We start from the raw sequence: 18,808 nt of genomic DNA, 5'->3' as shown, positions 1-18,808 counted from the left end.
AATCATGTCTTAATGGATGACAAGGTCCATTGGCCAAAGATCATCGCCTCAATTCATCTTTGATTTCATCATGATAACTTTCAATTGGTTTTCGAATACCAGAATCATCAATAATATCATTCTCTTTATCTAATTCCGCCGGTTGCTGAGACAAAAGCTAGAGATTGTAGCACAAGACAAACCGCAAAACTAAAAGTTAGAGTTAAAAAATAAAATAGTGTATTTAGGTTAAAATAAAAAAAATTAAATTAAATTTTTTTACCTAAATAAAAAAAACTATTCTGATACAAATACAAATGTAAAGCCTTTAAACTTCAGTTATTTTCTTCACGCCGATTTTCCAATCCAAATGGCCAAGAAAAGAAAATAAAAATAGAAATGCCAAGAAGGAAGTATTGGAGGACGAAGCAAACTATCGCTGGGATATAATTTTAGGGAAGAAAAATCATATATTTTTTGTTGGAGGGGTGACGGACCGGGTCTACCTCCGCCCTTGGCGGCGGTTACGGTCAATACTTCAAAAGCAACTATCAATATTTCAAATAGCATATGTTCTAAAATAAGAGCATGTAGTATATTAAGTGTTCTTAGTTCTTACAATATACTTGTATTATAGTTACATAAATAACATATTATTTGGACATCTTACTTATCAGGGCTGAGTCCGCACGGATTTGTTTTTTGATATCCTGCAAAAGGCTTCATACTAGTGGAGTTTATTTGGGACTTATAAAGTGTGTAATTTTCTTCACCACTTTCAATGTGGAACTTCCAACGTGGGACTTGTGTGGGACTTGGTTTGCACCCTAACATGGTGTCCGATATTTTCACAAAACAAAAGGAGAAAAATTGCAATATATTAAGGACTTTAAAAATTCATAAATCAGAAGAGGATTAATGATAAACAAGTGTTGAATTAAAAGAAAATTATTTTAAAACAAGTGTTTTAAAAAATATACGATTTTCTACTACACAATTTTAAAATTTTGAAAATATTTTATTTATAAAAGAAACACACATGTACTTTTATTAATGAGTTTTACCGAACGAAATAATTTCTAAGCAGAACATTAAAATTTTCCAAAAATTTATAGATTTAAAAGAACTTAACGACCTACTTTAAATAAAATAAATTAAAATAATTTGTAAGTATCTGAAAAGAAAAAACTCGAACTTACAACTAAGTAGAAGAAAATCTTAGTTTTCTTTTAAATTTTTTTGAAATATTGTATTTTATTTTTGTCCAAATACATAAATATATTATTACTCCATATTATAATAATTCGTTATTTCTATATTTTTTAATTAATTTCCTATATCTCATATAAAAAAAAATCTTTCAAGCGATTTCACAAAACAAGCACACACACCCCTATGTTTTGATTATTTTTTTAGCCTTTATTTTCCAATTTTTCATAAGCTTGAATTTTTAAATTGTTATTCTATAATTTCCAATTCCATTTTGTCTATTCCTATCAAAATTGATCCAATTGTGTCATAATTAATTGTAGTATCTTCACTACAAATTTACTTCAATTTTTGTCCGATTTTGAGAGATCAGCCCGAATATTTTCTTAAAAAAGATTGAAAACACAATTTAATATCTATAAGACATATCTAAAGAGAATACACAGGGGTGTTTGACAAATAACTTTTTGAAAAACTTTTAGTTATCGAACATTTTTAACTGTTTGACCAGTCAAAAAGCTAATTTAAGTGTTTGGTAAATTAGTTTTTGGAATAGCTTTTTGGACCAAAAAGCTGAAAAACTAACTTATGTAATTTTTCTGTAATTTTTTTTTTATTCTTTATATGCCATTCAAAATTTCTTATGCATTTTACACAAATAAATATATTTTGATTATTTAGTAATTATATTAGAATATTGTATTATAATATAATTTTACTTTTATAAATTTAAAATAATTAATTTTTATATAAAAATTATTTTAATTGTAAAATATATAAATTTATTAAAATCAACATAAAATAGAAAATATAAATATTAATAATTTATTTTTATATTAAAATTATATTATATAAATTTTATACTAAAATTAAATAAATTAAATTTATTGAAAATTATAAATATAATGAACTAATCGATAACTAACATAATAAATATATACACGAAAAATTTATTATTTTATATTTTACATCAATTTCAATAGAAAAAACTATTTATATATTTTAATAAAAATATATTATTTTTTAAATCTAATTGTAATAAAAATAAATACTTTTATAACACTTTTACAATTTTCAATAACTAATAACAAAAAATTTTAAACATTCTAAACTCAAAAGAACATAATTGAATATACTAGAAACAAAAATAAAATAGAAATATCCTCAATTGTTACGTATAAACAGCTAATATTAAACAGTTGTTTTACCAAATATTTTAATACAAACAGCTAATCGAATCAGCTAGTCAAACCAACTAATTCAATCATCAGCTAACTAATTGAATCAGCTAGCTAATTGCCAAACACACCCACACAGTCTAAATTGATTTTCAATGGCAATAATTAAAAAAATAAAAAAAAATCAAACCGATCATTTTTCCTAAAACTAATAAATAATAAAAAAAAATTACAAATCATAAAACTAATCAATTTTTTAAAAAAATCTTGTTTATTTTATTTATGTTTTATTTTATTTATTTATTTATTTTTTCGTTTTGTTATTTCTAATTATAAAAATATATTATCTCTGTTCCATATTAAAAGTCAAAGCTACTGTAAATACAAGAATTTATCATACGGTAAATTACAAGTACATAAACAAGTATTTTTGTAACAAAAGTAGTTGATATTGCATAATAAAAAAAATATAAAAAAAAGTAACAAATTTAAAAACAAAAGTTAGCATATAGACAATTTTAAGAAAATTAAAACTATTTCTAAATGATATAAATATATATTATATGGCGCAGTGAAGTGAGGCAGGAGCCACATTTCTCATTTGGTCGTCTTCCCGAAAAGGGGAAAAATTAGGGCACTCAATTTCAGTTACCGCCATTGAAATCGATCGAAGCTAAGCATGGGTCGGAAGAAGGGATATGTAATGCCCCATGATCAGCCGGACGACTTCGATCCGGAGAATCCCTACAAGGACCCCGTCGCCGCTCACGAGATGCGCGAGTACCTCATCCAGGAGCGTTGGATCGGCATCGAGAAGGCCAAGATCCTCCGGGAGAGGCTCAAGTGGTGCTACCGCGTCGAGGGGGTCAACCATCTCCACAAGTGCCGCCACCTCGTCAAGCAGTACCTCGACGCCACGCGCGACGTCGGCTGGGGGAAGGACAATCGCCTCCACGCCATTTACGGTCGATACTCAGCTTGATTTTTTATGTTTAACCGTCCTTTTGTCTGTGCTTCGAGTTTTCTGATTTTGGGATTTGATTTGTAGGTCCGAAGACTGAGGAGGCGCCTGCTGAGTGACTTGTTCGTGGCGACGTTACTTCGAGCTTCTGAATAATTTCAGGTCTGTTTGATGGTTTGAAGCTTTTTTGTTTTTTTTTTACAAAAATAAAATTATTTACTTATTTATTGCTCTATCCGCTTTCTTTAAGCTGCAATTTTGTTTTGATAATTGTATTGGATGGTTTTATCAGTATCATCCACCCTTTGTATATTATCATGGAGTGTGTGTGAAAGCTACTGTGATTTGTTTGGGTATGTTAACCTGACGCTAAGTTTTCTAGATGATTCCCTATTAATATTGCAAAATAATAAATTACATACACACACCATATGTATAGAGAGAGAGAATAATAAGACCCCTGTTTCCCAAAATTCAATTAGTATTCAACCCAAGATATTATCTTTTGTATTACCCCATACCGAACATAAAAAATAACTAAATCTAAAAACACCAATGGTGTGGTTGTTTTGAAGGTTTGGATTTTAGGTTAAGATTTTTAAATAGTAAAAATTTGAATTTGGATAGTTGTTTGATGTGATATTAATAGATGTTGTTGTGATGTTTAGAATGTAAAATCGATTTTAGTATAATATACAAAAAAATTGGTGTTCGCTTGAAAAAGTTGATTGAATAGTGAAAAATCTTGAAAAATCTACAAAAGGACACAAACACACTTTTTGATTCTGTTGTGATTGTTTTTCTTGATGGGTGTCTCTTCTCTCGTGTGGTTACGATTCCATGATATTATTTGTTCTGTAGGGATGTTTTTTGAACCTACTTCGGATTAGTATTTCATTTTTTAATCGGACTTTATGTATGATGTAGCATTGCATATGTGATAAAAATATAAATGTATCATCTTGTTCAGACTAAGCTACTCGATTCAGTAATTTAGTATTCTTCAAGGTCAAGCTCGATTCATTATTTTAATTAACAAGTCAAGCTTGGGCCTTAACAAGCTAGAGTTGGAAGTAGCTTGGTTCACATAGGCATAAAGTTCTACTTGTATTTAGGCAGACATTTCTCCTTTTGACTCTCTTTAACTGCAATGGTTTCATGCTAGACGAACAATTACTTATTACAAGATTAAATTTTTCTCACAATTTACAATCTTGCTATCCTTATTTGTTATCTGGAGAACATTTCCAAGGGTGTCTGGAGTGAGCAATGTGGAAAGTTATTTATGGGTGAGGGGTGGTGGTTGTTCTTGTTTTAGTTAAGGGGTCACAATGATGCAAGTGACAAATTATTGGGATTGAAAAAGTACTTTCACCTTACGAGTTGATCAGAATGTGTGGCCTGTGGTTCGGGTACTTTGTCATTAAGTCAAAGATGAAATAAATCAGACATTAGCACAATTGGTGTATCTGGTTTTGGTTGCATAAGTTGTGCTGCTAAGTTATCCATATTGTTTGTTTTTTGAATGCTATATCTATGAGAAGTAGAGTTTAGGAATCCCTACTAGGTAGAGGGCAACAATGCAGACCTATCTGAGCATGATTGGAGAATGGACTCCATCTGGGGGCTTTAAACCTATAATTTATGATTTTTTTGTTTATTTTTTAGTGTAAGGCTTGCAACAGGATAGTGTATAATCAATAATGTTATAGCTATGTAACTACTAGTAAATTTTGGTTATTCATCTAACTGAAATCATTGACTTTAACTGATGAAGGCTACAAATGTTTCGGTTTGTTATACAATACTTCAAGTGTGGTGTTCATTTAATCTGCCTTTTGTTCTGCGTGTGCTGCATACCACAATTTAAGTATGATCATCCATAGGAAATAAATTTACAATGTTAATCAAAAGCATGGGAAAAAATGTAATAAAATATCTCGAAACAATATATGCTCTATTAACTGATTGAAGATATTGTTTCCTATGTCTTTTTTGGTATATAGTATCCCTTTCTAATGCTTTTCTAATATTCTTATAATTTAAATTTATGTTAAAGTTCTTGCTAGAGATATTAATCTTACCTTTTGTATCTACCATTTGATTAATGATAAAGCTCCCCCCTCCCCCACTCACGCCCTCCCCCTCTCTCTCTTTTATATATATATATATAATGTCATGTATGTCTTGAGTGATTATGCTTTATCAATAAAAGCTCAAAACTGTTACCAAGACTGATTGAATTTTTTCTTCTAGTTATGTGAGTTGCGTCATACAATTTCAGCTCATCTACTCTAGATAATCCAAAATGAGTTTTTCTCATACCATGTAAACCATGGCAAGAGCATTGAAGTCACATTCATTTATTATTTGACAAATCCTAATTTCGACTAACTCATAAACCTTTTGGTTTATTTTAAATTGTTCATTGTGTCTGCTAGTGGCCTCATGCATGTTCCGAATATTAAAACTAGCCCTTTTCCAACAGGGAAGTCTCTTTGGATCAAATGCTTCATGCAATATCCTTGTTCAGTAATCATCTATCTCAAATTCGTTAATGTGCAGGTATTTAAAGTTTTTCAAGTATGCAATGCTGTGGACAGACAGCAACGAGGTGTTTTTGTTGAATTATCAGCCTGTAGCCCAGTTGAACTGTTGCCCTGTATGTCTTTTAATTTCAGAAATTCAAGGGCGAAAAGGGGGTGATGAATCATTTAAATTTTACTTGTGGATTTTTCTTTTTTGTACTTGTGAGAGTTTTATACTTAATAATAAATGCCGAAATGATGCCATAACATTTTCTTCTACAGCACTTGTGCTTCAACTATCCCAATAGTAGTTGTTGATTTTGAACTAAAGCTTGAACGGAAGTAAGTAAATTATATTGGGAACTAATTACCGAAGTAGACGACCATGGATGCATCTGAATATGTTGAAACCTCCTCTTTGATGCTCTAATAGCAGTGATCATGTGAAATGCCATTTGAACATTGTTTTAAGAATATGAATTGATTCGATTGGTTTGTTTTTTTTTTTTTTTTTTTGTTTGTTTTTTTTTTTTTTTTCTTTTCCGATTAAGAAATTATGGTATAATGTGATGTTTGATGACCTACTACAGAAGTACAGATCAATTTTTATCATATGCATATGTTGTGTTTTGCCTTTAATACAGTATCATTTAAATTCCAAGGTAGTGTACATAATACACTAGAATACTCATTGTCAAATAGTAATATGGACTCGCTGTTTTGTTATTTTTGAATGGAAAGAATGTTCTATGTATGCATCCTATCTTGTATTATCTTGTTTATACAAACTCACACAACTGTTCGGGATTTTGTCCCAAGGCGAGAGATGTCTCACCGTTTACTTTAAAAGGGTGTATAATTTTTCTTATTTTTGCATTTTTTTCTTCCTTTTAATTTTTGTGACTTTTTACAATTCCTTTCCAGTGTATATGTTCATTTTTCCTTTCCAATGCTTTTATTACTAGCTTGTTATTCTAACTTTACGCTAGCCATTGGCATTCCGACGCAAACTCAAATCATATGTTGGAAGTTTAAAAAAGAACTTACATTTTATAAGTTTCACATTAACTTTATTATTATGAGCTCTTTTAGGAGAATTTCAAAAATAAATTTGTGCGGATTTGGCCCAAAACATATAATATCATTGTAGTGTTGAATTGATATAGTCCTAATAATTGATATCAGAGACTGGTTCCAAGGATTTTGTCGGTAGAGTGAACTGGATGACATCGGACATTGGTTGTAGTAGTGGGAAGCTCTCGTTGACCTTGTGATTGGAATATGCAAATATGCCTTATGTCGAAAGTCTTCTGAAGCTGTGGTGGTTGGTTGGACGATCGGTCCCACCAATTGTAGCCAGATAGCAGTCCCTTTGTTAAAGGCAGTGCAAGATGGACAGATTAATGAAATATCACTGGAGGGGAGACCTATATGTTATATGATCCTTGGTTTTTGGCGTGTAAATCTAAGTCCCACATTGAAAAATTAGAAGAACTCATACTCTATAAGTTGTACGTAAAATCCACTAATATGAAGCTTTTTGAGGAAGCCCAAAATTAAATCCATTCCTAGCGTCCGAAAGTAAATTTTTCAACGGAATAATACTTTTTAGAGTTTCGGAAAATTTTGAGAACAGTAAAAGGTTAGATAAAAAAATAATTATTTAATATGATTATTACATGTGAAATTTTGTATAAAATATATTTCTTTGATATGATTTTAAAAGAAAAAGATACCGGCGATTAGTAGAAAAAGTGATTTAAAAACATAGGTAAATAAAGTCATATAGTAATTGCTATTAATGATATGAGTAGTATAGTTGGATTAATGGAAACAATTTTATGTACGTTTATCGATTCACCTATGTATCCATTAGATTTGTAATTGAAGGAATTGTGGACGATAATCAAGTCCAATTAATCTACTCATTTTGTGTCTTTATAGATGGATGATCAATATATATAAATGAATTATCGATGGACTAATTAATTAAAAAAGTTATGGTGTGTTTGTTTGGGGGTTTGGATTTTGAGTTGGGATTTGAATAGTAAAAATTTTGAATTTGAATAGTTGTATGACCTGATATAAACAGATGTTCATGTGATGTTTTGAATGTAAAATTAATTTTTAGTATAATATAAAAAATAAAAAATAAGTGTTTGATTTGATGTTTTTGGGAGGAAAAAATAAGATAAATAGTGAATTTAAAATCCAATTTCCCAAACAAACACACCGGATGAATTGCTGGTTCCACTCTAAGCCCCGAAAAGCACTGAAAAATGTGCGAAAGAACCATCGCAATAGCAATTATTAGAGGATATATTGTACAATTTTTTTTTTTAATTTTTTTTTCTTTTCGGATTGTTTCGAGAATAATAAATTGTATAATTTAGATATAATATGTAAAATATTTTTTGGTACGCTATTTTAAATAAAAAGTAAGCTAAAAACATATTTAAGTAAACTGATCTCTCCCGATCTTTACATGTTAGCATGTGTGTGCGCACGTATGTGCATATAGGCACAACCAAGATTCGATAAAAAGGGGTTAATTTTTCAAATTTACAAAACAATATATTCTATTTATACATATGAAATGACATATTTTTATTTGTTGTCAGACAATTTTATTCTTCTAGTTGTCATTATTATGTAAAAATTGCAAAATAACAAGCTACAACACCAATACTAGCTATATATGTAAATATTCATTTTTGTATATATATATATATTTTAATTAATTACAACAAGTAACACAGTATTTCACTAAAAACATTTCCACACAACTTTTAGTACTATTCTTTTCTTTTATTCATTCAAATTAATTTTTTTCTATACCACATATACATATATCTAAAAAATAAATAAACGAAAAATTCCAAATGAAAGGGGAGGGACCGGGGATCCGGTACCCCGAAGGTGATAGGGAAAAGGAATGGGGGCCGAAACCCACTCTTAACCCCTACCTAAACCCGTCCCTGCATATATATATATATACACATATTGTTAGATGAAATAAATGATGTCTCACCTAAAAATTTAAGTTATTAGAATACGTATTATTTATTTATTTACCTACAAACGAGAGTCAACCAACATATATATAATATGAAAATAGTTGCTAATGGTGTACATGACTGTGTATGGGAGCTCCCTTCAGTCCAAATCCGCGGGCGAAGTAAATGGGAGAAGTTGCTCCCAATTCATGCACTGGCCACCCCTCAAAAACACATTAGAAACTTTCACGACTATTCTCGCACACTTTTTATTTCTAACACAAACAACCCTTCACGATCGATGTTTTTAAGCATCGCCGAGTGCATGAAATGGCAGCTCTGCCCATTCCTCAGCCCTCATTTTTGGACCAAAGGAAGCTCCTCATAATAATCTCTTATACACACAAAACCCTCTCTCTCTCTCTCTTCTCTCTTGTTTGGATTTTTATAGTCATTGTTATTTAACCTTTATTTTTTTTCTTTTGCTTTCATTAATGGACAAATTATTGTTAAAATGATTCAACTTTTTGATTTCTTAAGGCCTTTTAGGATTCTCATATCCATAGTTTGGTTGGTTGTTGAAATATTTGATGCATATTTATCCCAATAGTTATTGGTTTCTACTTTTTACCTCTCATCCACCTTCGTATTATCTAATACCCTCATGCAAAGTTTTTGCATTTATTGATGAATACATATGTATATATCTCGAATAATTTTGGTACTAAATTTAAGCTATGTCACACTTGCATCATAAAATTTGCATTGGATACGAGAAGTACATAGACTAAGAAAAGAGCGCCGAACTTTGAATACTACATATATGGCATTTTTACAATGAAATTGAACCCTTGAACCTAAGGTTTGATTGGGTCCATTTCATCGATACTTGGAATAAAATCCAAATACAAAGGGCTTTTGTCATTCACATATGATTTATTTAAGATATAAGTGACGTACTATACAAACATATTTTAGTATGTTGGACGCAATTATCATCATCAATGATTGTTTTGAGTGTGAATTTATGACAAATCGTTGGTTTTTTAATATCAAGATTAGCTCTAAAGATCCTCAAATGCCCCTTCAAACAACAATCCGGTATCTTCAAGATTTCTTAAAATTCGATAAAATCTTCACAAATTTTAGGTGAGTTTGTGCACGCACATTGTGTCTATATATTTCATTTTGTCTCTTTCACATTATGTGTCATTTAAAAGTAATAAATGTTATTTCATGTAAATTCTCCTTTGGGGAATTTTAAACGATGAGAGGCAAGATTGATCTATCTCAATACATGCCCAATTTTGTCTTATCCAATATATATGTTTCTCCATAAATAGCGATGATAGCTATAGGGTGATCGGATTTTATTAGATGTTGGTGTTTTTCTTTTTCTTCGGCAACAACACCTAATCAATGAAAAAATCAGTGTTCATACATTATGTCCGTTAATGTTACACACTCGCCCTGCCTCCTAAACCCTAAACCCGATAGACGTACGCCTATTTCCATTTAATCATTCTTCTAATCCTTTCACTAGTGACTTTATTCCTCTGATACATCTCTTTAATCAGGGTTAAATTTAGGTCTAAGCAGGTCGACAAGACTTTCGCGTACTTAGCTGCTACAACCACCTAATTTTTATTAATGAATAAGACACGATCATGGACATGGATAGTTAACCCTTTTACCGCCATTCCATAACCGTGTTGAAAGTCTAGCTTAAACAACTCAAATATGAACATAGAAAATTTGAGTGATGGTGAGATGGAGAAGCATAATAGGAAATTTTATTAGCTAAATTAAATGCCGGAATTAAAAGAAAATGGGTGATAAAATCAGCTTGCTTACGGTATAAGACTGAAAATATCATATTATTAAGAAATGGAAAGAATGAAATAGTTTGGTTGTATACGTGTGTGTATATATGGACTATGGTTATATTTATAATATACAATGAGAGAGATATTTATAGGGGAAGTGATAGCTTGTAGAAGTTTGATGGTTACAACAACACATAAATAACTATATTTAAAATAACTATTAATAACTTACTAATAATTACCATGCATCGACTGACTTCTATGCACAGTTAATGAGGCCTCCTCATAAATATTATTATTACTATAACTTAAAATAAATAATACCAAATATCGACATAAATATATAAATAATTAAATTAATATAGGCTATAAAATATACTAAAGTCAAGAGTTATCATACACTGCAACTTACAGACTTTAGAAGAAAATGTAGAACCCCGAAAGCAATGTCATATAAAAACATCCTTAGAAAAGTCACCTGGGAGAAAAGACATTCCTATAATAGAGGTCATGAATTACTACAGTTGCAATTAAGCAACCAACACAGGTAAGACGTGTGTTATAAAAAATATAAATGGATCTAAAGATTTTATTAAAAAAATCGAGTAACAACACAAATATTGAACTAGTTTGGTTAGGCTCAGCCCCAACCAACTCTGAAAATCACAAAACCGACGCTATACACACCTAAACTAGCGACTACACAAACGAACCGGCCACAACCGTGATACACACTATATATAACCCCACACAAACACAAACAAGGCACCCGAAGGCCTACAACGTCGAGCGAGCCCCTTTCGGCTACGAACAACTACACAAAGGGCAAAACAAACGTGCCACAGGAATTCCACAATATTACAGGAGGAAGGCACCACCGAGAAACCGCCGTGAACCACCGCGAAAGTCACCGGAGAGGAGAGCAGTAGGTCGAAAGAGAGAGAGGGGAGAGGCCAGAGAGTAATGCGTAGAGAGAGAGTGAGATTAGAGAGTAATGAATATAATGACTCTCTCTCTCTATATATATACATGCCAATGGAAATGGACGGCCCAGATCAAGATCCGTAATCAACGGTCCAGATCAGCCCTCGCAAAAAAGGACGCGGATCCTAGGCGGGTCATGGAGCGGGTCACGGGCAAGGGGCGCAGCACAGGTAAGGGTCAGCAACGGGTGTGGTTGTGGTGTGGGTTGTGTATCACAAGCCAGGCCTGATTCAATCGGGCTGCTTAATTATTGGTGTGTAGTGTATTGGGGTGGATCCGAAGGACAAAAAATCCAACAAATCCTCCACCTGATTTTTCGTCCGAGTAAATGGGGTTTCATCATTGCCCATATAATCTTTACCTGCACCAAAAATAATGTTAGAACAAAACATTAACTTAGCTTACCTACTACTCTAAGTAATATGAGACTAATCAAAAGTATCACAATGTATGTATGTCATACAAAATACAAATTCATTTGCAGGCAAAACTTTAGTACCCATATCAGATGGGTTATATTCAGATGGGATTTTCTCTAATTTTAAAATTCCTTTAGATACAATATCACGTATAAAATGAAAACGTACGTCAATATGTTTGGTCCTATCATGAAATACAGGGTTTTTGCATAACTGAATTCCTGACTGACTATCCGAAAAAACAGTAACACTATGTTGTAAATAACCTAATTCACTGATTAATCCTTTTAACCACACTGCTTCTTTTAAAGCTTCAGTAATTGCAACATATTCAAATTCTGTTGTGGATAGTGCAACAACGTGTTGTAATTGAGACTTCCAACTTATACAAGTCCCACACAAAGTAAAAACATAAGAAGTAGTTCTTTTTCTACTATCCCTATCATTTGCATAATTTGAATCTACAAAACCCTCTAATTTAATATTTTCAGTATGTTTTTCAAACACAAGACCAACATTAAATGTACCAACTAAGTATCTAAACACCCATTTTAATGCATGCCAGTGTTCTAAACCCGGGTTCGACATATACCTACTTAAACAACTCATAGCATAAGCTAAATCTGGCCTAGTGCTAACCATTAAGTACATTATGGAACCTATAGCATTATAATATGACACATGTTTCATATATTCAAAATCAGACTCTGATTTGGGACATTGATCCCTACTTAGCACAAAATTAGAAGCCATAGGAACAGAAACAGATTTAGCATCACTTATAGAAAATTTCTTAAGAATTTTCGAAATATAAGTAGACTGGTTTAAAAACAGTCTTGAATTTTTTCTATCCCTAGTGATACACATGCCTAAAATCACTTTGGCATCACCCAACAATTTCATGTCAAAATTATCACACAAACACTTAGTCACATTATCAATAAGCTTTAAACATGGACTAATAATCAACGTATCATCAACATAAATGAGAAGAAAAATAGGTTGGTTTTTAACAGTCTTATAATACAAACAATAATCAAATTTGCTAATAAAATCAAGATTTTTCATACAAATATCAAATTTGATATTCCATTGTCTAGGTGACTGTTTTAAACCATATAAAGATTTATTTAACAAACAAACATGACCCATTTTATTTTTATCAATAAAACCTTCAGGTTGTTTCATATAAATCTTCTCATTTAATTCACCATGTAAAAAAGCTGTTTTAACATCTAATTGTTTTAGCTCCCAATCATAAAATGCAACTAGAGCTAACATGACTCTAACAGTGGTAAATTTGACAACAGGTGAAAAAATTCATTATAATCTATTCCTTCTTTTTGGGTAAATCCCTTAGCTACTAATCTAGGCTTAAACCTAATTCCACTATCTTCTTGCTTAACTTTATAAATCCATTTACAATCAACAAGAGAATAATTATGAGGTTTAGGAACCAAACACCAAGTCTTATTATCATATAATGAATCCATTTCTTCTTTCATTGCTTTTACCCACTGATTTTTATTTTTAGAATTTATGGCCTTCCTAAAAGTCTTAGGTTCATTACCATCTAAATTCTCAAATACACTAAAAGCCAAAGAAGACAAATCAAAATCACCAAGCCTAGTAGGCAACCTAGGGATTCTTCTACCCCTATCTCTAGTTAATTGGTAAATTTCTAATTCATTTTGATTACCACTATCAAAATCAGATTCATTATTACTTAGATTTTCAAAAACAGACCCGTTTTGATTATTATTCTCAAAATCAGATTCATTTTGATTTTCAGATATGCTAATATCATTTCTAGAAATATTTTCCCCTCTCACAGCTGATCCTACACGAATTTCAGCACTATTTTCTGTATTTTCTACCTCATCTATATTAGCAATATTATACTCCACCTCATTTGGAGTATTATTAGAGTCTACATTTTCAGTATCAATTTCAGATTTATCCAAAACAGATTTTTCAACATTTAAACAAGGCATCTCATTTTCATTAAAAACAACATTTCTACTAATAACAGCTTTAAAACCAGGTCTAGACCTTAACCATAATCTATAACCCTTAACTCTTTTCGGATAACCCAAGAAAACACATTTTTCAGCTCTAGGGTCTAATTTGTCATTATTAACACGTATAAAAGCAGAACACCCAAACACCCGAATATTTGAAAAATCAATTTTCCTATTAGTCCACTTAAATTCAGGACAATCGCCATTCAAAGGAATAGAGGGTGATCTATTGATTATATAAGCTGCTGTCATAACAGCTTCCCCCCAAATTTTTTTAGATAAACCGGATGAAGCCAAAAGGCTTTGAACTCTCTCCAAAAGAGTCCGGTTCATCCTTTCAGCCACCCCATTTTGCTCGGGTGTATAGGGGACAGTCCTATGTCTATTTATACCATTTTCTTGACAAAAAACATCAAACCAGGAGTTACAAAATTCTAAACCATTATCAGTTCTAAGACATTTAATTTTCTTTGCTGTTTGATTTTCAATTTTAATTTTCCAATTTTTGAAAACATCAAACACATCAGATTTATTTTTCATAAGAAATACCCAGGTTTTTCTTGAAAAATCATCAATAATGGATAAAAAATATCTAGACCCACCATGTGTGGGCTCACTAGCTGGGCCCCACACATCAGCATGCAAATAATCCAATACAAATTTAGATAAATCACGTTTTTCACTAGGGGATAGGGAAATTGGACCCTATGGTGTTTACCATATACACAATTATCACAAAAGGACACAGGATTAAATTTTACATTACCTAAGGATCCATTTTTATGTAAAATTTCTAATCCCTTATTACTTAAGTGTCCTAATCTCTTATGCCACAAATCACTATTCTCTTTAACAGAATTTATTGTGTTTACAGGCATATTAATTGGTTCAGCACAAGTAACGTACAAATTATTACGTTTTACAGCTTTAAACACAACTAAAGATCCCTTCGTAATTTTCATACAATCATTTCCCCATTTTCCCTCTAATTCTAAATCTGATAATGCAACACAAGAAAGTAAATTATTTGACAAACCAAGTACATGTCTCACATTTTTTAATTTTAACACAAAACCTGTGCTAAATTGCAAATTTACACTACCTATTCCAAGCACATTAGAAACACTATTATCAGCCATGGAAACAGTGCAATTTTCTAAAGTTTTGTATTCACAAAAAATCAATTTCAATGGAGTCAGATGATAAGTGCATCCAGAATCAATAAGCCATTCATTCATACATACATTGTTCACATTCAAACAGTCGACAGTAACAGTAAATATATCACCACAATTACGATCAAGTAATGTCATATTGGCTAACTCACTAACATGCTGTTGGCTACTATTATTATTACTGTCTGGAACATTATTACTTTTTCGTTTTGGGCATTCACGTATATAATGGTTAGGATCACCACAATTATAGCATCTCTTACCTCCTTTATTTGGAGTTCTAGACCTACTAGTTCCTCTACTTTTAGATCTATATTTATTTCTATTATTCTGGTTTTTATTATTATTATTATTATAATTTCCAGAATTAGTCTTTTTATTTGATCTAAAAGGATACCTACCTCTAGCATACATGACTTCACCCTTATTGGACTTATGTATTTGTAAATCTAACTCTTTAGATTTTAACCCATTTATAACTACATCTAATGTTACATAATCACGCCCATATTTAATAGCAGATTTTACATCCATGTATGAATTAGGAATTGCATTTAACAAAACTATAACACTATAATCATCAATATTTTTATCACCAGTAAGCTTTATATCTTGTATTAATTTTGAAAAACTGTCCAGATTTTCATCAATTGATTTTGACAAATCAAGTTTAAAACTAAAAATTTTTTCTAACAGATATAATCTACTAGGAAGTGAAGTTTGAGTGTATAGTTCATCCAATTTTTTCTATAATTCCAAAGCAGATTCTTGCTTACCTACTTTCCTAATTACATGATCTGCTAAATTCAGTATTATAATAGAGTAAGCCATTTCATCTAACTCAGCTCTCCTCTCTAGAGGGACTTGAGCTGCATGATCTGGCTCAATTGCTCTAATTATTCTTTGAGTTATTAAAATGCTTCTCATTTTTTGTTTCCAAATTGCAAAATCCATTTTTCCATCAAATGACAATATAATAAAACTCGAACTACCAGCCATTTTTGTTTTAGCAAAAAACAAATTTTATATTTAACAAAAATGACAGTTTTTTTTATTAGAAAAAATTTCAGAAAATTATTTATTTAATTTTCACACAAAAAACAGATTATTTTGCAAGTAAGTTTCACGAAAACAGATAATCACAGATTTTCACAAAAAAAAGGACAATTACAGCAAGCAATTTAAGTAATCAAAAAATTATAACCTATCTATTACAACATACACTCGTGACTATTCAACCGAGGTACTCGAGAATCACTCACAAAATGAGGATCGGAGTTTAGTAACCTTGGTTTTACAATAGCCTTTACAAATTTATTTTTGGGTGCAAAAATTAAATGCAGAAATTTAAACCAATCATCCAAAAACAGTAAAAAGTTATGAGTTTAAGGGATTACCCTTGTAGCACAGCAACAAACAATTTTATTCCTACAAGACAGTAGGAAAATCACATAAAACAAAAAACAACAAACCTATTCTCTTTTATAGAAAATAGGGGTTAGCCAAAAAAATTTACCCAAAAAACAGAACACTAACTCGAAAAATTTGTTTCTCTTCTAACAAAATGTTAGAATCCCCGAAACAGATTGTGATTTCACAATGTCGACACAATGAACAAAACACAGAATGACAAGGCTTAATGATTTAAAGATTTCAAACGAGATTTGGTTTGAAAAATATAAAGATTTTCAAAAAATATTTACCAAAAGTTTTAAGATTCCAAAAAATCTTTTAGGTTTTGACTCCCCAATAATAGATCCGCAAGGATCTTTAACAAAACTTTACAAAAAATAGAGACGACATTATCCGATTTACAGTTATTATTAAAAGGAAGCTTGAAAAACAAAATTCGTTTATCAAAAATAAAACGATTTTGTAACAAACTAACCAGATCTTGACTTAAACTTAACGAAACTACACAAATCTGTAGCGATTAAGTCACTATCTACACAAATCACACACGACCGAGGCTAAAAAGCATAGATCGAGTGAGATCTTGGCCGGTATCTAACAGATCTACTAGGGAAAGAATCGAAATGCCAAAAAATCGTTCGATTCAACCAGATCCTTTCGTAGATCTAAAGACTTTCACCCAAACAACCTCAAAACCAAACTCAATACTCGATTTCGAAACCGTAAAACACTAGAAAGCTCTGATACCACTTGTTATAAAAAATATAAATGGATCTAAAGATTTTATTAAAGAAATCGAGTAACAACACAAATATTGAACTAGTTTGGTTAGGCTCAGCCCCAACCAACTCGGAAAATCACAAAATCGACACTATACTCACCTAAACTAGCGACTACACAAACGAACCGGCCACAACCATGATACACACTATATATAACCCCATACAAACACAAACAAGGCACCCGAAGGCCTACAATGTCGAGCGAGCCCCTTTCGGCTACGAACGACTACACAAAGGGGAAAAACAAACGTGCCACAGGAACTCCACAATATTACAGGAGGAAGGCAACACCGAGAAACCGCCGTGAACTGCCGCGAAAGTCACCGGAGAGGAGAGCAGTAGGTCGAAAGAGAGAGGGGAGAGGCCAGAGAGTAATGCGTAGAGAGAGAGTGAGATTAGAGAGTAATGAATATAATGACTCTCTCTATATATATATATACATGCCAATGGAAATGGACGGCCCAGATCAAGATCCGTAATCAACGGTCCAGATCAGCCCTCGCAAAAAAGGATGTGGATCCTAGGCGGGTCACGGGCAAGGGGCGCAGCACAGGTAAGGGTCAGCAACGGGTGTGGTTGTGGTGTGGGTTGTGTATCACAAGCCAGGCCTGATTCAATTGGGCTGCTTAATTATTGGTGTGTAGTGTATTGGGGTGGATCCGAAGGACAATAAATCCAACAACATGCAATAAAAGCAAAGGTCTTCTCATAATTAATGTCACATTCCTATGAGTAGCCTTTCACAACTTAGCTTTGTAACGCTAAGTGGGTTTTGATCTTGAAGACTCATTTGCAGAGAATAGGTCTTTTACCTTGATGAAGATCAACTAAGTCCGATGTATACGTCTTTTTTAAAGCCTGCAACTATTTTGACATAGCTTGTTGCTACAACAGCTCAAAATTATCTTTACGAAATGACGTAGGCTCATGCAAAGACATGATTGAATAAAAGTAATAATATTCATGTAGATAAGTAGAAAGATGACTTACTCGATGTGAGCAACAAGGTAAAACATATCCTGAAATCATAGAAAGGGTTTGCATCATGAGAAGAGGTCAGAGGTAGATCAGAAACCTCAATTGGAACAAAATATGGAAACAAAGATGGAACCGTAGAGTTGGCCAAAACAACATTAGACACTACAAAAAAATATCTATTTAGCTAGAATATTTTTAACTACGAAATATTTTTATAGTTAAAACGTGTAATTTATCAAAAAAAATTAATTTGGTCGCTAAAAATAAATTATGTACTACAAAAGTAATTGCATTGCTAAAATTCTTTTGCCAGAAAATTCTATTTTCATAGCAAAATAGTTTTAGCTACACAATCATCT

General features: G+C 31.7%; 1 protein-coding gene across 1 annotated transcript; it reads left to right on the top strand.

Annotated features, from left to right (window-relative positions):
• Positions 1 to 2,932: 2,932 nt before the first annotated feature.
• On the top strand, positions 2,933 to 6,134 carry LOC127241110 (NADH dehydrogenase [ubiquinone] 1 beta subcomplex subunit 10-B-like). The gene is made up of 3 exons (XM_051260010.1): positions 2,933 to 3,331; positions 3,415 to 3,489; positions 5,893 to 6,134. The coding sequence occupies exons 1-2, from the start codon at positions 3,046 to 3,048 to the stop codon at positions 3,444 to 3,446; spliced, it is 318 nt and encodes a 105-aa protein (XP_051115967.1). The 5' UTR covers positions 2,933 to 3,045; the 3' UTR covers positions 3,447 to 3,489; positions 5,893 to 6,134.
• Positions 6,135 to 18,808: the final 12,674 nt, after the last annotated feature.

The sequence above is a fragment of the Andrographis paniculata genome, unplaced genomic scaffold (genome assembly GCF_009805555.1).
Source record: "Andrographis paniculata isolate CXL003 unplaced genomic scaffold, ASM980555v1 Contig80END, whole genome shotgun sequence".
Taxonomy (NCBI): Eukaryota; Viridiplantae; Streptophyta; class Magnoliopsida; order Lamiales; family Acanthaceae; genus Andrographis; species Andrographis paniculata.
The sequence above is the reverse complement of the archived record's forward strand: the minus strand, read 5'-3'. Positions and strand labels throughout refer to the sequence as shown.

What these genes read in the sequence shown, in the direction of transcription:
- LOC127241110 (XM_051260010.1), top strand. Translation starts at nt 3,046, where the DNA reads ATGGGTCGGAAGAAGGGATATGTAATGCCCCATGATCAGCCGGACGAC. An exon ending in TCGCCTCCACGCCATTTACG is followed by an intron (nt 3,332 to 3,414) that starts GTCGATACTCAG and finishes TTTGATTTGTAG; the next exon opens with GTCCGAAGACTGAGGAGGCG.